The sequence below is a fragment of the Myotis davidii genome, unplaced genomic scaffold, assembly GCF_000327345.1.
Source record: "Myotis davidii unplaced genomic scaffold, ASM32734v1 scaffold386, whole genome shotgun sequence".
Lineage (NCBI taxonomy): Eukaryota > Metazoa > Chordata > Mammalia > Chiroptera > Vespertilionidae > Myotis > Myotis davidii.
In genome coordinates, this window is record NW_006296528.1 from 35,749 (window position 1) to 61,466 (window position 25,718).

General features: G+C 50.8%; 2 protein-coding genes across 3 annotated transcripts in view; one reads left to right on the plus strand and one right to left on the minus strand.

The window, feature by feature from the left end:
• BCKDHA (branched chain keto acid dehydrogenase E1, alpha polypeptide) overlaps window positions 1-10,907 on the minus strand; it is a 19,601-nt gene extending 8,694 nt beyond the window's left edge. The window contains exons 1-3 of the mRNA XM_006771865.2: window positions 10,800-10,907; window positions 1,169-1,351; window positions 978-1,064 (exon numbers count right to left, since the gene is read on the minus strand). Coding sequence (XP_006771928.1) covers window positions 978-1,064; window positions 1,169-1,351; window positions 10,800-10,907 — 378 coding nt within the window. The remainder of the gene's footprint in view (window positions 1-977; window positions 1,065-1,168; window positions 1,352-10,799) is intronic.
• Window positions 10,908-11,315: 408 nt separating this feature from the next.
• EXOSC5 (exosome component 5) lies at window positions 11,316-20,635 on the plus strand. 2 transcript variants are annotated; one of them, XM_006771864.2, is made up of 6 exons: window positions 11,323-11,548; window positions 16,313-16,426; window positions 16,978-17,099; window positions 18,314-18,454; window positions 19,556-19,645; window positions 20,463-20,635. In XM_006771864.2, exons 1-6 carry the CDS (start codon window positions 11,413-11,415, stop codon window positions 20,553-20,555), a joined length of 696 nt encoding a protein of 231 aa, XP_006771927.1. In that variant the 5' UTR covers window positions 11,323-11,412; the 3' UTR covers window positions 20,556-20,635. The 2 variants fall into 2 exon arrangements, with proteins under 2 accessions (XP_015424691.1, XP_006771927.1); XM_015569205.1 differs by lacking the exon at window positions 19,556-19,645 and having other exon boundaries at window positions 11,316-11,548.
• The last annotated feature ends 5,083 nt before the right edge of the window (window positions 20,636-25,718 follow it).

Consider the following 25,718-nt stretch of genomic DNA (forward strand, 5'->3'; position numbering starts at 1 on the left):
GAATGCCGGCTCATGCTCTCGGTCTACTCCTCTATTCCCTTGGTTCCTGGGGTGGCCCCAGCCTGGCCTATCACAGGAGCTGGTTCAGGGAGGTGTCTGTGACCAAAGCCTGGCCAATGAGCATCAGTCTAGGCCTTCTGCTGCTGAAACATTAGGGACTACTTTCCACCACTAAGGAGCAGGTTTAATTATCATGAGGCTGGTAAGATCATGACAAATAGCTAATATTGATCATGGGCTGACTAAATGCCAAGTTCACTGTTCCTAAGACCATTTATTAAATATGCCACCATCAACCCTCATAGCAACCCCATGCAGGCCAGAAAACTGATGCATTGAGAGGTTAAGCAGCTTTCCCAGGGCAGCAAAACCAGAAAAGTAACAGATGAGCACTTCAATCACACCTAGAACCCTTTCTCCACCACCTCTCCGTGAGCCTGGAGCCAGAGACCACCACTGTTCGAGAATGAAGGAAGCCAAGGCAAAAGAGAGGAGAAAAGACACTCAGAGAAACAGGTCTGATGACATCTTCCAAGCCCCCAGACCCAGCTGTGCCCTCTGTACTTTAGTTACTTGAGTCAATATTTCCCTCTTTGACTAGATCTCTGCCCACGGAGGGTCACAGCATGTTTGGCATGGGAACTCCGGGGAGCACCAAGGGTCACCTTTCTCAGGACTTTGTGTTCCCGAAAAGGGCCCTCACATCTCCTACCTTCCCTCTCCCTGCAAGGTTAAGTCCCCAATCTGGAGCACATTAGGTGTTTTCAGTGATCTGGTCCATCCTTCTGCCCCTGAGCATGGCCCGTCCCACATTCTCCCTCAGAGCCCCAAAAGAACCCCAAGAACTCTAAGGACCACAAGACAAAGGATCTCCATTCCACTCTCTCCTCCTTGGGAACTGTCTTTCGGCCCCCACACAAGTAGGAGGACCTCAGGTAATTCCAAGCGCCCCACACCCCCAGTCTGTCCCCACCCACCTGCCGCTGGGACTCATAGAGGATGCGATCCATGGTGTTCAGCAGCGTCATGCTCTTATAGAACTTGAGCACCTTCTCCTGCGGCAGCTGCAGATAGAGGCACAGAGATATGTGGGGCCAGTGGGACCAAAGAGGACATGGGCAAAGGGCCTGGGCATGGGAAGCAGGGGGTGGGGGAGAAGGCCTCTTACCTGGGGATCCTCACTGGGGTTGATGATCTGGCCCTGACGATCCATGACACGATAGATGGGGATCCCAGAGATGACATTGGGTTGCATGAATTCCAGCTTATCTATGAACTCTGCTGAGGCCCCTGGGAACTGGGGCTTGTCATCCAGGGATGAGAAGTGCTGTTGCTCCTGCCTCTGTGGATGCTGGGGAGGGAAGCGGAGAACACCTGAGTCAGGAGCAGCACCCAGGTTCCACTGGCTCAACTCCATGGGGACAGTCAGTATGGCCTCATGGATAAGTCACTGTGGCTCAGGTGGACTCTGGGGCCTGACACATAGGGTGTGAATTCCAGCTCCACCACTCTCCCATTGCATAACCTTGGGCAAGTTACCAGGGTGTCTTTGTGTCTTAGTTCCTCATCCAATTGGGGTGAAAATAACTATCCCACGGGGTTTTTGTAAAGATTAAATAACTCAATAAAATCACAGGCAGTTCAAGAACTGGCAGCTATTATTATTATCAGAGGCCCAAACTCTTCACCCCGGCATTCAAGACTTCCCCAGTCTGGCCACAGAGGACCGCCTCCCTCTTTCAATCGCCCACAGCTACCACAGGCACAGACATCCCTGCAGGGTGCCCTCAAGTCAGCCAGATAAGTTCTTTACTGACATCTGTATCCACCAGGGAGGCCACCCAAAATAGAGCTAAATCTGTGAGTTTTTAAGAGTCAGCCTGCCTGAGTTCAAATTCCTTGTTGGGTGACCACAGAAAAGTGACTTCCCCCTTTCCAAGTCTGTCCTTTCTCATCTGTAAAATGGAGAACAAGAACACCTTATGGAATGTTATGAGGCTAGCCCTAGCTGGTTTGGCTCCAAGCATCGGCCTGGGGACTGAAGGGTCCAGGGTTCGATTCTGGTCAAGGGCACATGCCCAGGCTGTGGGCTTGATCCCCAGTAGGGGGTGTGCAGGAGGCAGCCAATCAGTGATTCTCATCATTGATGTTTCTATGTCTCTCTCCTCTCTCTTCTTCTCTGAAGTCAATAAAAATATATTTTTTTAGAAAAGAAATGTTATGAGGCTAAAATGAGATCACGCATGTAAATGTTAGCAGAGCACTTATAAATCATACAGTAAATGCTCAAAAAAATGTTGATTATCATTTATACCACATCGCTGCACTCATCTCTTTCCTATTTCTTCCCCCATAATTGGGCAAACTGCTCCACACACATCAGTGCCCTCTCCACACCAGGCCTAACTCCCCCCATAAACCCAGCCTGACTCACTCAACAAATATTTGAGCACCTGCTTCATTCCAAGCCCTGTGCATGGAAGACAGATGCTGAACAAGTACCGATGAGGGTGAGTCACATTCTCCTAGAAGCCATGAGCCTCCGCACAGCCTAGTGGAAAGATGGGCAGGCTTCTCTGAGGAAGGGACACAAGAGCTGAGACCTGAAGGATATCTACGAGTCAGGGAAGGAGCATTCAATACCAGGGGAACAAAACATGCAAAAGGCAAAATGTGAGGAGTGGTGTGTCCCTGAGGAACCTGGAAGGAGCTCAGAGTGGCTGGAGGAGCTCTGTGGGGAGCATCACACCTGCTGGGATCAGAGGACGCCTGGCTGGATAAGCCCGTGAGAAGTCTACATATGTCACAGGATATGAACCAATTCCATTTCTTAGCTCTTGAACTAACCTTGAACTGGTCTCAATACGGCAATAGCTCCCCTTGATTAAGCACTTGCTGGGTGCCAAGCTGAACTCTGCATGCACAATCTTAATACTGCCCTTGAGTAGATGAGAAAACTGTGGCTCAGGGAGATAAAATAACCTGCACTGGGCCACAGAGCTAAAACTAAATAAACAGGATTAGCTCAAACCTGGGCAGGTCCAACATTCAGACCCCTAAACCCGTGCTCCTAACCCAACTGCGACAGCTGGCTTTGTTTCCACGTGTCTACATCTGTACTTCCCACTGGGCGCCAGATCCGGCTTAGCTCAGAATGGTGGCTTTACTTCCACCAGGAGCTAAAGAGGAATAACTGGATGTGCCATGAACTGGACCGCACACACTGGTGCTCAAGTGTGTTTCCCTTCCCTCCCGCCTTTAATTGCAGTGAAGAAGCCACCCAAGGTTGCAGAGGGTAACACGAACATGTGTGCATTTATCTGTGATTACAGTTGTGAGGAAATAAAGGAAATTCCACTCCCAACAGCAGGGCAGGTCCAGGCTCGACATCACGGCAGACTTACCCTCTGCATGCGAGGAAAGCAACTAAACTGCAGAACAAACTGCAGACTGTGCTTCCCCCTGAGCACTCACTGGCCGGACCTTTCCATCCACCTAGAGCAGTGGTTCTCACATGTGGGTCGTGACCCCTTTGGGGGTCAAAAGACCCTTTCACAGGGGTCCCCTAAGACCATCGGAAAACACATATATAATTACATATTGTTTTTGTGAGTAATCACTATGCTTTATGTTCAGAAAATAATTTTATGGTTGGGGGTCACCACAACATGAGGAACTGTATTAAAGGGCTGCGGCATGAGGGAGGTTGAGAACCACTGACCTAGAGGATCCTTTTGTGTTGTGTCTGTCCACACACACATAACAAGCTCTGGGAAGGCAGGGATCATGTCCAGGTTGGTTACAGAAGCAGGCAATTATTGAACAAACAGATGGATGAGTGGTTACATTCACTGGTACTGGAATCCCACTGGCCTAGGTTCCAATTTCTTAGCTCACTGTATAGCCCTCTGCTAGACACTGTATCTGTTTTAATTTCTCCCTCTGTAAGAGGTTGCAGAGGACTGCTGTGAAAAGTTCCTAAGATAAGGCACACAACGAGTTCAGTACAGGTAGGGACATACCATGTGCTCGAAAATTGGTAGAAGCACAAAAACCAAGTCTAGGAGGGTAGGAAATGGGGAAAAAGGGAAATGACAGGAGGAAGACAGACAAAGAGGAGTTGGGGAGAAGGGCTGGCTACACCTCAAACTGCGTTGAGACGCCAGACCATTCCAGAGTAGGTCTGAGGTCCACGGGAGACAGATGGAACGAGGGCTGCAATCTGGGGAGGGGCCCTAAGAAGGTAGTCCAGAGGCCAGCAGAGGTCAGGACCACAGCATCTCAGGGTGTGAGGACAGCACTAGAGACTGGAGAGCTATTGTCAGGGCGCTGTGGCACAGCCCGCACATTAGAGTTGAGCCGTGGCTATCCCCCTTCTCTGCGGCCATCTCAGGGTGACTGCTAATTCAATGAGCTCCTCGAAGGGCTCAACAGTGCCTGGTCCTGAAGAAATGCTCCATTATGGGAGGGAATAGGTGGTAAATGCCTGCAGAGGAAGGATGGGACTCCACCTACTTCTTTTGTTTTTGGTGAGGGGGTGGGTTTGTCCTGGTGGCCAGGGAGTCACAATGGCAGAGGCTACACACATTTACACAAAGCCTTGAAGCCACATCCTCCCCCACCACACAGGAAACGGGGAAACCTGCTCTGGGTGGTCTGGTCTGCCCAGCACCCCCTGGGTGGTCTGGTCTGCCCAGCACATCAGTGCTGGGGTGGCCCCTCATGGAGTCACTCCCTACAGCACCAAGGTTATGAGCAAGGACTTGAACTAACTGCTGTCCCTGGCTGTGTAACTAAGGCTCCCTTAGCCTCAGTTTCCTTGTATGCAAACAGCGGATGGATAGTATGAGTACTTAGCCCAGCACCTGGCACATAATGAACATGCAATACACCCAAGTAACCAAATAATGTATTTGACAACTGTTGTCAAACAGGTAGATACGGAATACTTGTTCCAAGTCAGGCCTGAACGGAGGGCTGGAGATGAAGGGAAAGGATGGATGACAGATACTTACTAGTAACACACAAGTTACAATCAAGAAGGGCGAACTAAGAGGAGACAGGATAGCTTAGTGGTTAACACGGGGCAGGGTAGGAAGAGACACTAAAGCTAAACTGCCTGTGTTTCAATCCTGACTTTGTCCCTTTCCAGCTATGTCATCTTGGGCAGGAGACAGTCGCCCTGACCTTGTGTCGCCTTATGGAAAAAATGATTACTATTTCGCAGGCATGGTGGTGAGATGGGTTATAAAGCCCTGCCATAGCTCGGGGGGAACCTTTTACTACCAGCATCAGATGGAGCATGACGAAAGCTTCCTAGAGAAATGGGGGGCGGGGTGTAAAGCTGAGGCCTGCTGGACAAGCAGGGGTGAACCAGGTAAAGGCTGCGGAAAGAGCACTTCAGTCCCTGGGAACAACAAAGGCTCTGAGGCAGGAGAAGAGAGCCTAGCACCCTGGCACGCTAGAGACCAGATTGGCTGCAACACATTAATAGCTAACTATCAGCTAACTGCCACGGTGCTGGGCGCCTCTCACTGCACTTTCTTTTGCCCAGTGCTCACTGAACACGCACAGCAGCCAGGTGAGGCAGGCACTACTCTCACACCACAGTAAAGCAGAGGCGGTCCTGAGGCTCAGAGGGGTTAAGTGACTAGTCCAAGGCCACAGAGGTCATGAGTGGTGAAGGACCATATTCCTACAAAGGCCTCTGGGTAAAAGGGGCTCATCCAAAGAGGGGGGAAATGGCAGCGGGGCTGAGGGAGGGAAGGAAAGGGCTGAGGCCGGCTCTGTCACCCAGCTTCCCACCAGCCGACCTGGGCAAAGGCTGGTGATACAAGTAAAGACTGGACTAAGCAGGATATTGCAAGACCTAAACGAAAGCCCTAATACAAGTAAAGACTAGACTAAGCAGGATATTGCAAGACCTAAACGAAAGCCCTAATACTCTCCTCTTGGCAGCCTGGTGCTATGAAAAGAAACTGGGCTTTGGAGTCCAGAGCTCCAAGTTCAGACTTCACCTTTCTGCGTCTCAACTTTCTCACCTGTAATGAGAGAAAACTACCAATAGGTACCTTACAGTGTGGCTATACTAAAGATAATATGGGTGTGAGTGGGCACTGTAAATCATAAAATGCTTCATGATGTGAAAAAAGAGGCTGGGTTCCTTAAGACACAGGCCAAGGGGAGGGACACATACAGTGAGGAGACCAGTAACGTCCATCTCCATTCATCCCACAATACACATTGGACACCAACCACTTGGAGACACTGGAGCCCTTGGGAAGGAGAAATAATTCTAATTTGCACAGACCAAGATCGAGGTGCTTCCTAATTTCCAACAGGGCAGGGACTCTAGTTACCCACTTGCTAAGCTCAGAGAAGTGAAGCATCTTGGCCAAGGTCCCACTTGCTTCTTGGGATGGTGTCTGAGAAACCGACTCAGGACACCTTGACAATCAACTTTTCCTCCTTTCTCTTCTCCCTGAGCACTAACACATCTGCCAGCAACTGGAAGGGGAGGAAGGGAGACAGAACTGGGCAAACGCCTCCGAGGTAAAAGGAAGGGCAAGCAGGCAGGGAGAAGGCAGCCCCACTCTTCCTCCCAATCCAGCCTGCTCCAACAACCCAACCAGTCCACTGCAACACAGCCTCCCAACCTTCTCCCAAGGCACTATCTCCTGGCTCCACTGTGATCAGCTAAAACTGCACCATCCGATATAGCAGCCAGCAGCCAATAGCCATTTAAATTTCAATTTATTAAAATTAAATACAGATGCTAATCATCTTAAAATGGGCTTAAGTACTGATAAACCCATCATAAATTGAAATGTATTTAAAACACCTGACCTATTGCCCTGGCTGGTGTGACTCAGTTGGTTGGGTGTCATCCTATGCACTGAAAAGTTGCCGGAACAATTGCAGGTCAGGGCACATGCCTTGGCTGCGGGCTCCATCCCCTGGTATGGGGCATGCAGGAAGCAGCCAACTGATGTTTTGCTCTCACATCAATATTTCTCTCTCTCCCTCTCCTTTCCTCTCAATAAACTATTTTAAAAAGTAGAAATAGAAAAAATAGATATTTAATAAAATAAAATAAAAACCTAACCTACTGAACATCACAGCCTACCTTAAATGTTCTCAGAACACTTAAATTAACCTATAGCTGGGCATTATACTGAGTTTCATCTCAAGAGTTAACTGCCATCCAAAGGACCTAAATAGACACTTCTTCAAAGTGGACATACAGATGGCCAAGAGGCATATGAAACAATGCTCAAAGTCACTAATCATCAGAGAGATGCAAATTAAAATGACAATGAGTTATCACTTCACACCTGTCAGAATGGATACCATCAACAAATGCCAAGTGCTAGCAAGGATGTGGAGAAAAGGAACCCTAGTACACTGCTGGTGGGAATGCAGACTGGTATAGCCATTATGGAAAGCAGTATGGAGTTTCCTCAAAAAATCAAATATGGAACTGCCCTTTGACCCAGTGGAATATATCCTGAGAAACCCAAAACACCAATCAGAGAGAATGAATTTACCCCTATGATCAGAGCAGCACAATTTACAATAGCTAAGATCTGGAAACAGCCCAAGTGCCCATCAGTAGATGAGTGGATAAAATGCTATGGTAGCCCTACCCGGTTTGGCTCAGTGGATGGAGCGTCAGCCTGCAGATTGAAGGGTCCCAGGTTCGATTCCGGTCGGGGGCATGTACCTTGACTGTGGCACATCCTCAGTAGGAGGTGTGCAGAAGGCAGCTGATCAATGTTTCTCTCTAATCAATGTTTCTAACTCTCTATCCCTTTCCCTTCCTCTCTGTAATAATAATCATTTTTTTAAAAGCTGTGGTACATTTATACCATGGAATACAATGCAGCCGTGAAAAAGAATAATCTCTTATCCTTTGAGACAGCATGGAGGAACCTGGAGAGTATTATGCTAAGCAAAATAAGCCAGTCAGATAAAGACAAATATCATATGATCTCACTTTTATGTGAAATCTAATGAATAAACAAACCCTGATGGCCTGGCTGGTTTGGCTCACTGGATGGAGCGTCGGCCTGGGGACTGAAGGGTCCCGGGTTCGGTTCTGGTCAAGGGCGTGTGCCTTGGTTTCGGGGGATGTGCAGGAGGCAGCTGATTGATGCTTCTCTCTCATCGATGTTTCTAGTTCTCTATCCCTCTCCCTTCCTCTCTGTGAAAAATCAATAAAATATATATTAAAAAAAAAACCCTGATGAACAAAATAGATCTAGAGACATAGAAGCATGGAACAGGCTGTGGAACCCCAGAGACAAGGGGAGCAGGGGGATCATCCAAAGAATGCATATATGCATAACCCATAGACACAGACAATCGGGTGGTGAAGGCCTGGGGTGGGCTAGAAGGGGTTAATGGGGGGGGGGCACATATGTAATACTCTCAACAATAACGATTTAATTTTTAAGTATATTTTATTGATTTTTTAAAGAGAGAGGAAGGGAGAGGGAAAGGGAAACATCATTGATCAGCTGCCTCCTGCACGCCCTGCACAGGGGATCAAGCCCACAACCTGGGCATGTGACCTGACTGGGAATTGAACCAGTGGTCTCTTGGTTCCTGGCTTGATGCTCAACCGCTGAGCATACCAGCTGGGCAAGATTTAAATTTTTTTAAAAAAAGAGTTTTTCTTCACCAGAAGCAGGAGACATAGATGGGTCTTTTGTAGACATCATGGGATGTGAAAGCACAAAACACAATATCCAAAATATGTTGGCCACACAGTACACTGTGGTTGTCTGCCCTCGTGATCCTGTGGCTGACTGAGCGATAGCTGCTGCCTCTTCCCAGCACAACCACATATTGCTAGTCCAGGAAAATATCAAAATTCAAAGTAAGGTTTACAATGAATGTGTTTCATCTTCCCCCATTGTAAAATCGAAAAATTGTAAATCAAACCATCGTAAGTTAGAAACATCTGTGAAGTGAACATTTCGGTTCCTCAGTGGCACACCCATGCTGCGAGTGCTCAGGTGGCTACCGTACTGGATAGCCCTGACACCGAACACTTCCATCTTCACAAGAGGTTCTACAGGACAGCCCTGGCCTAAAACTTTTTTTGACTAAATACTACCACTCCTTTCCTCCATTCAAAAAAAAAAAAAGTATTTTTTTAATTTTAGAAAGAACAAGAGAAATAAAAGTGGGGAAGAAAGACCAAGACTCCAAAAATATATATACTTTTAAATATACATACATAAAAGGTAGGACTTTGTAAGACCTTCTCTTCCTTCCCTCCGCCCATCCCCAAAAAATGAAAGAGGGGAGTCAACCGGAAAGTGCCGCAGGGAGACTGAACCAGAAGGAGGCTGATTTAATCAAACGAATGACCTTTCCCAGCTCCTGCCCCAGTCCTGCCCACATCCCGCCCCCTGGCCCAGCCAATGGGCTCCTGGGACTGACAGCAGCTACAGAGGATCCGATTGCTAAAAAAAAAAAAAAAAAAAAAAAAAAAGCCACAAAGACCAACCTAAAGGCAGGAGACTGCCCCACCCCCATCAAGCAACGCTTACCTTCCTAACACCCCACCCCTCCTTGCCGGCCCATCCTCTGCACCCTCCTCCCGCTTCTTCTCCCGCATAGAGTTTCTTCCCAGAGTGTCTAGCTTCCCTTCCTTCTGGATTGGAGGGTCGGAGGGCCAACCCCACAGCATCCTGACAGATCTCCCTCCAGGGCCCCATCAATCCAGGCCCTCCGAAAACCCCCTCTCTCCTCCCTCCCTCCCCTACAGCCTCACTTTCAAAAGCGGCCAGCATTCCTACTGCCCACAATCGTATACCAGTTCTTGGCATTCTACATATTTAATTTTCACAACCGCCCCGTGAGGTGCCACTGTTAGCATTTTACAGAGGGGATTAGGTCCAGGGAGCACCAAGCCCTGGCCCAAGACACACGGCTGGAAAATGGCAGATGAGGGATAGGACCCAACGTGACCGAGCTTCATAACCGTCTAACCAGCGGTTCTCAACCTGTGGGTCGCGACCCCTTTGGCGACCCTTTCACAGGGGTCACCTAAAACCATCCTGCATATCAGATATTTACATTACGATTCACAACAGTAGCAACATTACAGTGATGAAGTAGCAACGAAAATAATTTTATGGTTGGGTCACAACATGAGGAACTGTATTTAAAGGGCCAGAAGGTTGAGAACCACTGCTACCTCTCACTGTGAGATTTTAGTTCATAGCTCAGTGCAGCCCACGGGGACTTCCAATAAGACCTGTTTCTAAGAAATGTGGGCCAAGTGCCCCTGAGGACCCCTTTCCCCCTCCTCTCTAATTCAACGAGTATTCACGGGTCACCTCCTCCAGCCTGACCACAACAGACAAGGTTCTTGTCCTGGCATTTGATGAGGGGGACACGGGACCAAACTACTTTCCATGCAACTCATTTTAAAATCAGAAATGCGGAAAAAGAGCAAATAAGTACAGGGCCCTATTTTTTAAAGAGCCCGTGACTGGAGACCTGATCTCCCTTTTCCCCTCTTGAAGGGGAGGAGTCCTTACGGAGAAGTCTTTCTTCCTCATAAGGCAGTTTCACTCCCCAAGCCCTGAGGCAAAGGTCTTGCTCCAAGCGGCCACCCGCTTCCCTGGGGATGGGTGGCAACGACACAGGAACCCCCTCGCTCTTTCCAAGTTGTCCCTCCTGTGACAGCCCTTCCTTCACTCCCTGCAGGACCCGCATTCTGAAGACAGCACTGACATTCCTATTCCCCCTGGGGAAAACGCCCTGGTGCCTCAGGTACTCACAGATACAGCCAGCCCCCGAGTGCCCAGCCGCCGCAGGAGCTGAAGGCTAGCCCGGCCCAAGCCTCTACTTGGTCCCCAGACCCGCGCCGCACCGGCCGCCAACGCCATCTTGACTAACAACCCAGTGGTGACCCGCCCCTCTCCTCCGCGATACTGGGGGCTGCCCCTTCATGGGCCTGACTCAAATGCTAGCACCACCCTGCAAATAAAGCACCTGTTACTAGTCCTGATGTTTCTATAATACATCTATGAGTGGGTAAAACTAACTAGTTTCCCCCAAAAATTACTCTGGTCGCCTCATCGTAGTTGTTTTTATAACAGGCAAAGAAGAGGACAACCTGGCCAGAGCCTCGCGGTTTTAAAGCCCGGGGCCTCGGGTAGGACTAGCCCTGGCCAAGGACCGCCCCCTCTTTTCCATTGTCCAATGGCTTCTCTGGAATTTCGAGGCGGGAGTGGGCGGGATCAAGTTGTTAGTAAACAGGAAGACACGTGCGGGCCCAGGGTTCTGGCGCCGCGGGATTGGCGCGTGCGCACTGGGGACGCAGCCTACACGCCGGCGCGCGCTTCGGTGCGGAAGCGACTGCACTCGTGGTGTTGACGGAGGGAGCGGGCCATGCAGTCTGAGGCCAAGATCCACACTGAGCATGGAACGGATTCCAGTCCTCAGGGTCCCGGCTGCAGCCTCCGGCACTTTGCTTGCGAACAGAACCTGCTGTCCCGGCCGGATGGCTCTGCCTCGTTCCTGCAAGGTAAGAACTTAATCCAACGGGATACTGCCCGGGCCACGTTCATCCAGGTCGTAGTTGCTTTAGGAAACGGCTGTGGTGTATCTTGCAAGGGAGTGCCCACCTCCTCTGATACTAGCCGGTAAATGTCCCTCCAGGACTCGTACAGAACTTCTTCTTGCCCAGGTGAATCAGGTGAATACCACTAGATACTCTAGAGTACTTCCCTCTCCTCTCCCCCTCTTGCTCCCCCTTTCCCCTCCCCCTGCCCCTCTCCCGAAGATATCGGAGAGAGGAGCAGACCTCCCCACAAGCATGAATACTCCAGAATAGGGAAAAATCTTACCAGAGTAAATAACCCCCTGATTAGATCCCTTCTCCACCTCCCACACACATACCCTGGGTCCATACATCCCACACTGAGGCCAACCTGCCTATTTGTATAAATCCCCTGTAGACTGGCAGATCACCGTTCCCGGCCTACTTCCGCCATAGCAGAGCTTTCACCCAAGTACATACTTTTCAGATTGAGGGTGAGGTCCACACCCTGGGTTGAAAAAGATTTTCCCCACCCCTACCCCACCAATTGGGTAAATATCCCTCTGACTGGGATACACTTCTCTCCATATGAATAAATATTTCAGAGATTGGGGTAGATCTTACCATCCCCTTCCCCTAGCCAAATACCTTTCAGACTCCCTGACCCAGGTAAATACTCCTCTGCAGATAGGCCTAATGATCCCCCCATAGATGCCTTAGTGCCTTCCCTAGGGCACTACCTTCTACTCAGTTACAAGCCAGCTCTCATTCATTGAAGAGGTACGTATTTGTACTAAGTACTCTTCTAGGCACTGAGAATATAGCAATACTTTTTTTTTTTTAATCCCTGACCTAGCCCTGGCTGGTGTGGCTCAGTTGGTTGGGTGTCATCCTGTGCACTGAGGGCTTGCTGGTTCGATTCCCGCTCAAGGCACATGCCCTGGTTTTAGGCTCCATCCCCAAGGGGGGTGTGCAGGAGGTAGCAGAGCAATGTTCCATTCTCGCATTGATGTTTCTCTCGCTCTCCACCTCTACCTTCCTCTCTCAAAAAAAGAAAAAAATCAATAAAAAATATTTTTTTTAAATTAGTGAAGAATCTTTTTTTAAAAAAATATATTTTATTGATTTTTTACAGAGAGGAAGGGAGAGAGATAGAGAGTTAGAAACATCGATGAGAGAGAAACATTGATCAGCTGCCTCCTGCACATCTCCTACTGGGGATGCCTGCAACCCAGGTACATGCCCTTGACCGGAATTGAACCTGGGACCCTTCAGTCCGCAGGCCAATGCTCTATCCACTGAGCCAAACCGGTTTCGGCAAATTAGTGAAGAATCTTAAAAAAAAAAATCCGTGCCTGGCCAGTGTGGTTCAGTGGTTGAACGTTGAACCATGAACCAAGAGATCGCTGGTTCGAATTTTGGTCAGGGCATACATATGCCCAGGTTGCAGGCTCTATCCCCAATAGGCAATGTGCAGGTGGCAGCCAGTTGGTGATGTTTCTCTCATTGGTGTTTCTGTCTATCCCTCTCCCTTCCTCTATAAATAAATAAATAAATCCCTGACCTAATGGAGTTTACACTTTAATAAAGAAGATAGACAGTAAATAAGTAAAATGCTACGGAGAAAAATACAGTAGGGAAGGAGGATAGGGTGTGCCAGAGAGGGTTACAATTTTTTAAATCCTCACTCAAGGATATGTTTTGTGTGTTCCTTTTTTTTCTTCTTTTTTTTTTCATTGATTCTAGAGAGAGAGAATGAAACATCGATGTGAGAAACATCAATTGGTTGCCTCCCATGCATGCCCCGACCAGGGATAGAACTTACAACCTGGGTATGTGCCCTGTCCGGGAATTGAATCCACAATCCTTTAGTTCTCAAGACGATGTTCTAACCACTGAGAACACCGGCCAGGGCAAGGATTGCGATCTTAAATAGGCCAGGAAAGGCCTCAATGAGATGACAACATTTGAATAAAGACCTAAAGGTAAGGTAGCAACCCTGAAACCATCAGGAGGGAAAGTGTACCACGCATGGGGAACAGCAGGTGCAAAGGCCCTACGGCAGAACTTGCCTGGTATGCTTGAGGCAGTCGGGAGACCATTATGGCTGCAGCGGTGAGAGGAGGTTTTGGAGAGAGGTAAGGAGGCTTGCACATCATTTAAGGCCTAGTAAATGAGATGAGAGCCATTGGAAGTTTTGCTCAGAAGAGGGACCTGATCTGAATATATTTCAACAAAATCTCTGGCTTCAGTGCTGCCTGTAGAGGGTATGGGGGAAATGGGGAGATGATGATGGCTCAGACTCGAGTGGAAGCAATGGAAGTGGTAAAACTCTGGATGTATTTTGAAGGTAAAACTGACACAATTTGCAGATGGTTTGGTTTTGGAGTTTGAGAAGAAAGGGACAGCACTAAGTTTTTTGCCCAGATCAGCTGTGCTGGGGAGAGATGAGGTATTCAGTTGGAATATGAAGTTTGTGTTGCCTAGGAGATATCACAGTGTCAAGGTGGACTGGGCAGTTGGACATACAAATCTAGAATTCAGAAGTGAGACCCAATACGGACATACAATTTGCAATCCTCTGGGTATAGGTAGTATTTTGGGCTCCTGATTAAATGAAATCACCAACAAACTGAGGATACATGGGGAAGAAAAGAGGTCCCAGGACTGAGCCCTGAGTCTTCTCACTGTGAGGAGCTAGCAGAAAGACACTGAGAAGGAGCCAGTAAGGGAAGCGGAAAACCGAGAGAGGGCAGTGACCTGGAGCCCAGAGAACGTGTTTGAGATGTAAGGGCCAACCCGCTGCCTCAGTCCCACTGACAGGTTGCATCCTGTGAGGATGGAACGGACCTGTGGTTGACAATTTGGATGCATGTGAAGCACTTAACAGTGTGGGCGCTGTCAAGAGCTGCTCCCATGGAGTAGTGGGTTAAGGAGGAAAAGGAGACGGTGAATTGAGACAGCTCTTTGGGAGTCTGTCTTTAGGACGATCAGATCTATGGGGCAGGAGTTGAAGCTGGATGTGGGTAGAGAATTGCTCCAAGAACTGTTGGAGCCATGTCGTGGAGAAGGTGAGAGGGGAGGGACCCCTGTACCACAGACAGCTCATTTGGAGTAACAGGAATGAAGACCCCAGCATGGATCAAATTCTCTTAGTTAACTCCCCCACTTGGGGCAAATTCTCCTAGAACACACAGAAGCCCTCAGTAGCGCAGCAGTCCCTCCTCCCAACCCCAGGAAAAACAGCCCCAACTGGGAACTGTCTCAGGCCCACCCATAGGCTTAGCTCTCTTGCTAAATCCAGATGCCTCAGATGTCTTAGAACTTAGCAACACTGGTAAGGGTAGCCTCTTCCGTGTTCTAAAACCCCAGAGCCCCGGGACCCAGGCACAAGGGGAGTCCTTGAAGACCCTTGAACGTGTGTTCCAGGTGCTTCTGGCCTCAGAACCTGTGGTCAGCTTAAAATGCAGAGCCTGAAGCCACCCACACCTGCTAAGGCTGCCTTCCACATTTTTCACTAAGTGCTGCGGGGTGCTGACTGCAGACCAGAGTTTGAAAGCACTGCTTGAGCTCGTTTCCTCACACCGCAGTCGCAGGCTCCCCCTTCCTCCCCACACATCGGAATGGCCTGTGCAGCTCTGGCATCTGTGTCTCTAAAGCTTCGGGGTGATTTTAATGCACAGTCAGGGCTGAGAAGCACTGCATTCGTTTTCGCTGGAGTCGAGTAGAAAAATATCAGCATATCAAAGCAGTAATGGTCAGGTGTGTTGTGAGGCCTTCGTTCCGTTTACACACACACAGGTCTGTGGGCGTTTTGAATCCCGCTGTAAAATGTATTTCCTGGGAGCTATGGTCAGAAGGGTTTGGAAGCCGCTGCTGTGGTCCAGTCTCTCCATTTTGCAGATGGTATGACTGAGGTCCAGAGAAGTGATCAAAATCAGCCACGGGAGCAGAGCCAGGAGGCGGCGGGCAGGAAGAGCTACAAGCCAGGCATTTGGCTTCCCAGGTCTTGCTTCTCTTCTCGGGTCCATGCCCACTCTGGGAAATTAAGCAGCAGCCAGGACCCACACCCAGAGATTTATCCCTTTCTTAGGTTTCCTGACTGCTGCAGAGTTTGGGGACAAGAGTCTGGGTGAGGGAGGAGAGTGGGGCTGGGTGAAGCTTTGAGAGAAGTCGAGACCAGCTGCAGTAAGAAGAAGGAAGGTTAGCCCGGCCGGTGTAGCTCAGTGGTTGAGCATCAACCTATGACCCAGGAGGTCACAGTTGGATTCCCGGTCAGGGCATATGTCTGGGTTACGGCTCGATCCCCAGTGTGGGGTGTGCAGGAGGCACCCCCACACCTCTATCACCACCGTGCTGCAGGTCATCATTGATGTTTCTCTCTCTCCCTTCCCCTCTGAAATCAGTAAAAATATATTTTTTTAAAAAGAAGGTGCTAAGAACTTCCTATTAAAGTTAATAATATTATCTAAAGCCTGTTGCATACTCGGCATATGCCAGGCGGTGTCATGGATTATCTCGTCCTCGCAGTGCTGTGAGGGAGGTACTGTTAATGTCCCCATTTTACAGGTGAGGAAGTGGAGGGAGGGAATGAAGCAGGTGCTCAAAGAATCACTGCCAACAAATGGTGGACCAGGGTGATGGGCGTGGGAAGACCCTGGCCACCCGGCTTACCACCCACACTGTTAAGTGCTTCGCAGTGGGCCCGAGGCAGGGCACGTGTGGGTGAGGCCTCCATTCTCTCCCTAGGGGATACCTCTGTCCTGGCAGGCGTGTATGGGCCAGCTGAGGTGAAGGTCAGCAAAGAGATCTTCAACAAGGCCACACTGGAAGTGATCCTGAGGCCGAAGATCGGGCTGCCTGGTAATTGGTCTCCAGATGTCCATTCTGTTGGGACCTCCCACCCAGCTCCTCCCTCCCGGCTGTCCCTAGCCTCTACTGTCCCCTTGTTTCCCCTCAGCTGTTCCTATCTCTTTCTCCAACTCTGCCTCTGAGTCTCTGTGTCTGTGCTTCTGTTACTCCTCTCTTTGCGCCTCTCTGTTTCTCTGAGTCTTCCCTTCCTCTCCTCCTTCCTGGCTCCATCTCCCCTTCTTTCCATTAATTTGTTTTTCTGCCCTCTAACTCCCGTCTCCCTCACTTCTGCAGACTGAGCCCACTGGATGGGCCTGGGCAGTGGCACAGGACAGGGGAACTCTGGGGTTTTCCTCCCTCAGAGCCTCCCTTGCTAGATGCTGGAGGTGGCAGGGGTGGGGTGGGTAGCAGCCAGGCCCTGCCTCCTGCCCACTCAGAATCCATGTCATCCATGCAGGGCCCTGCACCAACCCAGGCTGAGACTGCAGGTCCTTTCCAGAGGCCTGGGTGGGGCATATGGAGAAAGGGAAGAGCCTGACTCCTCCCCACCCCTGACTTCCCAGGTGTAGCAGAGAAGAGCCGGGAGCGGCTGATCAGGAACACGTGTGAAGCGGTGGTGCTGGGGGCGCTGCACCCCCGCACCTCCATCACCATCGTGCTGCAGGTCATCAGCGATGCTGGCTCTGTATCCTTTCTCCCAAGCCGCCTCCTCCAGGAAGTTCTCCAGAATCTCCCTGATCACCTCCCTTGCTGATGGACAAGAGCTCCAAGCACTTGATAGGCACCAACTTGTTGAAAAAGATTAGCAAACAGCTTGAGTGCTTACTGTGTGTCAAGCACTATTCTGAGTGCTTTACACATGTTAACCCATTTAATCTGCACAGCACAGTCAACTCACATAATTAGTAATTGGCAGAGCCAGGACTTGAACCCAGGTCATCTGGTTCCACAGCCCAAGGCCCCTGGCAGGTGGAATTCTTACGTTCCTATGTTTCAGGTGAGGAAACTAGGCCCAGAGAAGGGAAGTCACTTGTCCAAGGTCACACAGCTGGAGACAGCAGAGACAAAACTCACGCTCACTCCTGACTCCAAAGCCTGTGCCACTGACCTGCACTCTGACCCTGGGCTTATGCTTGAGACTCAGTGCTGGGAGAGCCCTGAGCAAGCAGAATAGTTGGGCCAACAGCTAATCTTTGAAAGATCCCTATGGCTTAGGCTACAGGTTGAGGCTGAGGAACAGAAACAGGCATTTCATAGACAGGAGGAAGGAAGAGCTCTTGTAGCCCCACTTCACAGAGGGGGAAACCGAGGCAAGGGAGTAGTAGAGCGTCAGTGGCAGAAGTGGGATGGATGGGTTCTAAAGCCAGGCCCTTACCTGCTATACAGACCTGGGGAGCAAACAGGTGGGGCCAGATGTCTGGCTCAGGCCTGGGCTTGACTCCCACCTTGCCACAGCCACACCCCTCCTGTGCATGGTGGGCTCCCTGCGGGCAGCGATAATGACTCCTCCCTCCATGTCCCTGCCAGGCTGTCATGGTGGCGGCCGCCGGCCTGCCTGCCAGATTCCCAGGCTCCAGGTCGGCTCTGCCAATACCTCCCATGCGATCTGGAAGGCTTCTCCCCCTCTCTGCACTCAGTTTCCCTACCGGTGCTTGGCACGTGCCATTACGTAACTGGTGAATATCATGATCCCTGATTGAGGCTCAGAGAGAGTAAGTCACTTGCTCAAGGTCACAAAGGCAGTTCTGGAACCCAAGGAACCACTTGGAACTCGGCCATACTGCCTTCCTGTGACCAGTTAGTGAGGCAGTCACAGCACTGGCTGGGGGTGGAGGCGAGGACACACTCTGCTGGCCAGACCTGCGGTAGAAACTCTTAACCATTCCCTGTGGCACTCAGCTCATGGCCTGTTGCCTGAACGCCACCTGCATGGCATTGGTCGACGCAGGTGTGCCCATGCAAGCCCTCTTCTGTGGGGTCACCTGTGCCCTGGACTCTGATGGGACTCTCGTGCTGGACCCCACAGCCAAGCAAGAAAAGGTAGGTATGAAGGCCGGGGTGGTGAATGGCTGTCACGGTGGCGGCTGGCTGGCTGCCTACCATATTCCTGGGCTCCAGGCCTCACTGCCAGGAGAGGGACCCTGTCCCTCTCTTTCTCTAGACCACGCTTCTCTACAGCAGTTGGCTACCAGCTCAGTCACAACTAGCAAGGTCTGCTTTGCTCATCAGGGAAGTGCAAGAAACCCAACTCAAACTGCTTGAGCAAAAGGAATTTATTGACATTCGATGCCAAACTCAGAACAGAGATTGAGCCAGAGCCAGGGCCTCAAACGCCATCAGGATTTCCTTCCTTCGTTAGGCTGCTCTTTTCTGCGTATCAGATCCATTCTCCGGCCAGCATCTCTCCTGAGGCTGCAACTGACCCCTTAAGCTCTGTGCTTACCTCTTAAGAGGCTCAGAAGCAAAGGAGGGAGCGTTCCTCGTCGGCTCAAGTTCACGGTGCCCTAGGGCTGTGGTTACTTTGAGTTATTTGCCCAGTCACATCCAGTCAGGAAAGCAGAAACCACCTGGAGGATTTCCCATGGAGAGTTTAATGCAGGGAACTGGTTACAACAGTGTTGGAAGAGCTGAAGGAGCAAAAAGGAAGAAGGAGGGTCACCCAGAGATCAGGAGCCTGTAGTCAACTTGCACTTAAGCTGTTAAAGGCATCACTGCAGCCAGTTCTAGGTGCACAGACATCCTGGCTTTGCACTGGCTACAGAAGTCCAGAACCTGTCGCACCCCCACGGCTACTGTGGCAGCTGCCACAACCACAACACCTGCCACTATCAGAGTAAGGACCCGGATGCTGTCCCTCCTGCCAGTCTCCCAGCAGAGAAGCTAGGAGGCGCTGGTAAATGACGTGCGCTGTGACCACCCTACAGGCAGGGATACTGCTTGGAAGCCTGTCAGAACCATGTGGAGGGAAGCAGGTGTAGATCCAGAGGAAAGGCAGGAAGCCAGGAGGGGTGGTATATAGACAGACAGCCACACTCCATGCAAGAGCACCTGCCTGCAGGGAAGGCGAGTCCCTTCTTGGGATCCGCTCAGAGTGTGTCTGAGGGGAGATCCAGGTCCCTCACCCTCTTCCCTCATCCCTAGGACGCCCGGGCAGTCCTGACCTTCGCACTCGACAGTGTGGACCAGAAGCTGCTCATGTCCACCACCAAGGGGCTCTACTCCAATGCTGAGGTACCAGCATGCAGAGGCGGGTGAACCCTAGCTCTGTGCCTCCCCCTCCCCCCCCCCATGTGTTGTCCCAACTCTGCCCTACACTCAGGTTCAAGGAAAACCCCCTCCTTGCATTCCTTCTGTAAATAGTTTGTAAACTTTGTAGCCACAGAAACCTCTGAGAATTTTAAAGGGGAAGCCCAGTTAATGAGACGGGAGAAGAGAAGAGCTCGGGTTGGAATCAGGAGGCGGGGCACCTGAAGGCCCCACCAGCTTCCAGTTCAGAGCAGTGCTCCCCTCCCCCATCCCAGATCTGAAGAGTTTGGAAACTGTTGGGCCAAATGGTCTCCAAAAGCGTTTCCAATCTGGACTCCTGAGAATCTAGGGATTTGTGGCAATACAGATTTGGGGTCTCAGATTCCATGGCTCTCAACATTATTCAGTGTCACGGGGCCTGTGGCTCTAAAATTCTAGGATCTCTCCAGATCCATGAGCTGAGCTCTAAGTTTCCAGAGCTACGGTCCCTTCCAGCTGTCAGAATGCCTGATCCTGTTGATGTGAGGCCTTGGAGCTGCCGGAAGCTGGTCCCTGAACCCCTCACTTTCCCTTTTTTCCTTCACTTCCCCTCTAAAAGGTCCTACGGTAGAGAAGAAGGAGATGCACTTGGAATAATCCCCTCCCTGCCTGCCTCACCGGGGGGTGGGGGTGAGGGAGGGTGGCCAGGTGAAGGGGGAAGTGGTAGGTTTGTGGGCCCTAGGAATCATATGGGCCAGCCAGGCCATGTAGGTGCAGGGATGCCCCCCACGTCCCCCACACTGACCAGTCTCTCCCCACCCAGCTCCAGCAGTGCCTGGCTGCAGCCCAAGCTGCCTCACAGCACGTCTTCCGCTTCTACCGGGAATCGCTGCAGAGGCGTTACTCCAAGAGCTGAGGCAAGCTGGGGCAAGGTGCCCCACCCGCTGCCACCACCCACTACCTCAAGCACAAAATAAACCAGCAGCCCAGCCTTGCCTCGCCGTCCTTGTGTGCCTGGGGAGCTTGTGGACCTGTAGCTGCAGGGCCCCTGACCTGGCCACCTGAGGAGAGCACTTACCTGCAGTCCCCCGTGGTTGGGGATTGGGGAACACGGACACCCCCACTGGGAAAACAGTATTAGGATTGCACATTTATTGAATGAATTCATTTAGTCTAACATCTATTGAGCACCCACTTCTCAATAGTGAACAAGACCCAGCAGTGAACGAGAAACCCAGGTTCGAGGAGTACTGGGGTGATGGGCAAATAAAAAGTCAGATGATGGTAAATGCTGTGACCAAACAAAAAAGCAGGGAAGAGGGCCTGGGGGTATGCAAATTTAATGCATCAGTCAGGGACACCTTCATAGATAGCTGAGGGAAGCCAGGCAGCAGGCTCATAGACATGGGGACAAGCCCCAGAAAGAGACCCATGGAAGTGGAGGACCAGCAAGGCTGCCAGTGTGCCTGGAGCTGAGCACATGACAGGAGAAGGAAAAATGGTCAGGGAGAGAACATGGCTTGGAAAGGGTCTGTCTCTGAGCCCAATAACTCAGTGAGGTGGGGCTGTTATAAAGTCCACATTTTATTTTATTTTTTTAAATACATTTTATTGATTTTTTTACAGAGAGGAAGGGAAAGGGGTAGAGAGTTAGAAACATCGATGAGAGAGAAACATCGATCAGCCATCTCCTGCACACCTACTGGGGATGTGCCCGCAAACAAGGCACATGCCCTTGACCGGAATCGAACCCGGGACCCTTCAGGCCGCAGGCCGATGGTCTAACCACTGAGCCAAGCAAAGCTCAGAAGCCAGTTTGCTGCCAGCAATAGAGCATGGGTCCCACTCATCCCCGCCCCAGGCCCTGGATATTCACACAAACCCAGGGAGGACAGCACACTCCACTGTGGTTCCCCATCCGCACAGGGATATGACAGGTCTGCTGGTTTTCAGGGCTGGTAGCACCCCCTAGGGGGCATTTGGAAATACACGGGACATTTTTAGTTGCCATTTGACTGCTCCCCCATCCTTTTATTTAATGGGCAGGAACCAAGAATATGTGAGCATCAATCAAGGAAAAACTCCTGCAGGTGGGCCACCTGGTTGCCGGGTCCCGTTGGCTGCTTATGTTTGGGGGTTCGTGATGGGCCCTGTGCTGCAGGCTTCGCATGTTTGAACTAGCTCACAGTTCCCACAGCTGCCCCTTTGGGCAGTGCCATGTTCCTCCTGGAAAGGGAGGAAATGCATAAACATGTCTAGCTTGCAGTTGTGCTCCATGAAATGCTCAGAATGCCAAATGGGGAAGTGCTCTAGGAAGATCCACTGGGATGGCAGTGAGTGGAGTGAGAAGACCGAATTGTCCCTCATTGGTAATAGTAAGCCCCATTTAGTGAGCATGTCAGCCACTCTGCAAAGCACAGTTCATGGCGGAACTCCATTCTACCTGCCAGAAGCCAGCACTTCAGTATTACCTTAAGGAAGGCTCCATTCTCTCCCCACCCACACCCCAGTGCAGGCCGTGTGATTCAACAGGGGCTGCCTCTGAGAAAGGGGCCTCTGGAGTCCTCTGAGTTACCGCAGCCATTTTTCTCCTCCAGAAGGGGGAGCCTGCGTGGAATGGAGCCAAGAAGCTGGAGCGATCAGAACATTGATTTCATTTGAGTCCTGAATCCTGCTCTACCTTATCTTCGTGTGTGTGTGTGTGTGTGTGTGTGTGTGTGTGTGTTTTGGGTGTAAGGGTGTAAGGTGATCTGAGTTGATTTTCTGCCACGTGTTGGAAGAGCCCAAGAGGAGACTGCCTTTTACTTGTGTGACCCATTTCCCAGGAGGGGAAAATTAGTCCCATTTTGCAGATGACAAAAAGTGAAGTCGCTCGGGCCAAGGTCACACACCTAACATGTGGAGGAGTAAGTCCTTGGCACCCGGTTCTAATTCTCTGCTGATCACCCTCAGTTGTAAAGAGAACATTCTGCAACTTGCAAACCCTCCACCCCTCTGATTCCTCCTCCTCCAGCTCTGAGGTGTCTGGGAGCACGCTGGGGACAGCCTGTCAGGTGCTCCCAGCCCCACCTCCACCCCCGACCCCCCCACACAGACTAATACAGGTTTGACTACAAAAGCATTTGGTGTTTAATCCCACACTGCAGTAGACAGGAAAGGGGAGGGGGTGGCGGGAGGCGGTTGTCCAGCTCGTCCCATTGCTGGATGCTAACACTGCCACGTCCACCCAGATTCTTCACTCTGCCAATGTATGCTCTGGGTCACCGGCCTCTGGTTCATGGCGGGGGCTGCAGGGGCAGCTAGGGCAGGTCTCGGGAGGCAAAGTAGGTAGCCAGGGTCACCAGGGCTGCCACATGTGTGCATAGGTCCAGTCCTACAGCCAGAACCCCAAGCAGGAAGGCATGGCGGGAGGTGGCCTCTGCCCCCTGGACATCCCCTTTGGCCCAAGTCTTGGTCTGTGGAGGTGCTGGGCATCAGTGACTCAGGCATCCCCTCTGCTCTCCCTGCTTCCTGAAGCCCAAGCCCCTTCCCCACAGGATACAACCATGCGTTCATCCATCCATATAGTCTAAAAGTGGAGCATCACTGGGTCAGGCACAGTTGGGCACTGGGGATTCCGGGTGACTAATAAGACCTAGTATTATAAAAGGCCCGTGGCCCTAATGTGGTAACGACCAAATGAGCAGCGGCTCTCAGGGCTGGCGGGGCAGGGTGCGAGCTACAAGCGGCGGAGGGCGGGGCACAAGCTACCAGCGTTGGCTGTGGTGGCCAGCTGAGGCAAGCAAAAGCTAGCTACTTGCTACTCGCGCACCACACCATTTCGTGCGCACGGGGCCTCTAGTATACATATATTAGTGTATGCCACCATTCTAACTCATTTGATCTTCACAATGACCCTGAGGCAGGAATTATCCCAATTTCAGAGATGAGAAAAATGAGGCACAGAATAATTAACCTTTCAATCAAACCTTCAACTAGATTTTAAATGATTTTTAACTGCTAATGGCCCTAGGCAGTTCACAGAAACAAACTAAATCCTCTGGAGGAAGGTACCTTCATTCTAGGCCTCAAAATAATTTTTCAAATATGATGACCAGCATGCAGTCAAAGATAACCAGGCATAGAAGAAACCATGAATGAGACCAAGCAGAGATAAAAGACCAAATAGACACAATAACAGAGTGATGCCTACAGCAACAATGTGGCAGACTGTGTTTTCCCCAAAAATGGCCACAATCATCTCACCCATCCCACATGCTCTTCTTAAAGTGTGACTGATACTCTTCCCGTCAAGGGAGAGCTCTGTGTCCCCTTTCCTGGAATCTGGACAGGCTGTGACTCACTCATAATTGATAGATGTAGTGGAATTGATTCCACAAGATTCATTCCTAAGTCAGGAAGGTGAGGCAGCTCCTGTGTTGCTGACACTCCTGCTGGAGACTGGAGGCACAGAAGTAGTCCAACTGCCCTGAAGCCAGCATGCTGGAAGGAAGCCCACACCAGCCCACATGGGAAGACACATGTAGAAACCCCGAGACTACATGAAGAGAGACACTAACCACCCTGACTGTTCCGGATCTTACACTGGCTCACTGCAACCTCATGAAAGACCTGAGGCAGAACCACCCACTGAATCCTTCCCAAATCCCTGACACAAAGAAACCGTGAGTGATAATGATCGCTGTTATTTTAAGCTACTAATTTTTGTAGTGGTTTCTTACACAACAACTAGAGGCCCTGTGCACGAAATTCATGCACGGATTGGGTCCCTAGGCCTGGTCGATCAGGGCGATCAGGTTCCCTGCCTCCCCACCTCCTCCTTCCCTCACTCCCTCAGCACCCCTGCTGCCACCGATGGTCGCCCACCATGTTCTGTGCCGCCCCCTATGTTCTGGGCAGCACACATCATAGCAAGCAATCAAACTCCTCTCGGTTGACGATAAGGAATAGAAAATTATAGAAGTGACAATTTTTTTAAAAGAGACCATAGCAGAGGCCAGAGGTGTGTCGGATCTGGAGAGAGATAGACAGTTAGAGAGCAGGGGAGTCAGAAATTAGATGGAAGACAAACAGAGCCAAAGGCTAGGGAATAAAGATGAGAGGCAACCCTAACTGGTTTGGCTTAGTGGACAGAGCGTGGGCCTGAGGACTGAAGGGTCCTTGGTTAGATTCCGGTCAAAGGCATGTACCTTGGTTTGCTGCCACCGATGGTCGCCCACCATGTTCTGTGCCGCCCCCTATGTTCTGGGCAGCACACATCATAGCAAGCAATCAAACTTGGCCCGATCCCCAGTAGGGGGCGTGCAGGAGGCAGCTGATTGATGTTTCCCTCTCATCAATGTTTCTAACTCTCTATCCCTGTCCCTTTCTCTCTGTAAAAATCAATAAAATATATTTTTTTAAAAAAGATGAGAGGCAAATCTGGAGAGGAAAAGCCAAAGAACCCGGGATGAAGGAGAACAGGAAAACCACAACTGGAAATCTAGGAAGCCCACCTGTAGCCCCTCCCACTGCTGCACACTTATTCCAAACCCTGCCTTACACACCTACTTGCCCCATGAACTACACTCCCATCCCAGGTTCACACACCATCCCTCTCCCTCAGACCCCTCCCCAATGACACTTTGCATTCTACTTTAGTTCACACCTCCTGTGCTGCTCCCCTTACCCCGAAGCCTGCACACTCTCAATACCCAAGTCCCTGGCCACAGTTACCCATCCAGACAAGCCCAACCCCCACCTCCATCTATATGCATTCATCTCCCAAGAGACTCCTTGCACACTCCTAATCTCCCCAGCATCAGATCCCCCCATATGCACATATACGCACAAGCTTCCCACACATGCACCCCAGGACACCCTCCCCTGTTCCTATCACTTTCCTTGCACACCTGCTCCAAAGACCAGTCCTTGCACCCCTCACCTATTCCACCCACATCGATGACCCCACACAACCCCCTGCGCACCCAACACCTCCTAGGCACCTCCAGTTTTACCAGAATCCACCTTGGCATACCTACCCCATAACACCCCCAACCCACCAGACACTCGTATGTACTCAACAAAGAATATTCTCCTC

Excerpts from the sequence above, each read along its gene's own strand:
- EXOSC5 (XM_006771864.2), top strand. The coding sequence starts at position 11,413 with ATGCAGTCTGAGGCCAAGATCCACACTGAGCATGGAACGGATTCCAGT. Across the intron at positions 11,549-16,312 it reads CTCTGCCTCGTTCCTGCAAG|GGGATACCTCTGTCCTGGCA; the intron begins GTAAGAACTTAA and ends TTCTCTCCCTAG. Across the intron at positions 18,455-19,555 it reads CCACAGCCAAGCAAGAAAAG|GACGCCCGGGCAGTCCTGAC; the intron begins GTAGGTATGAAG and ends CCTCATCCCTAG.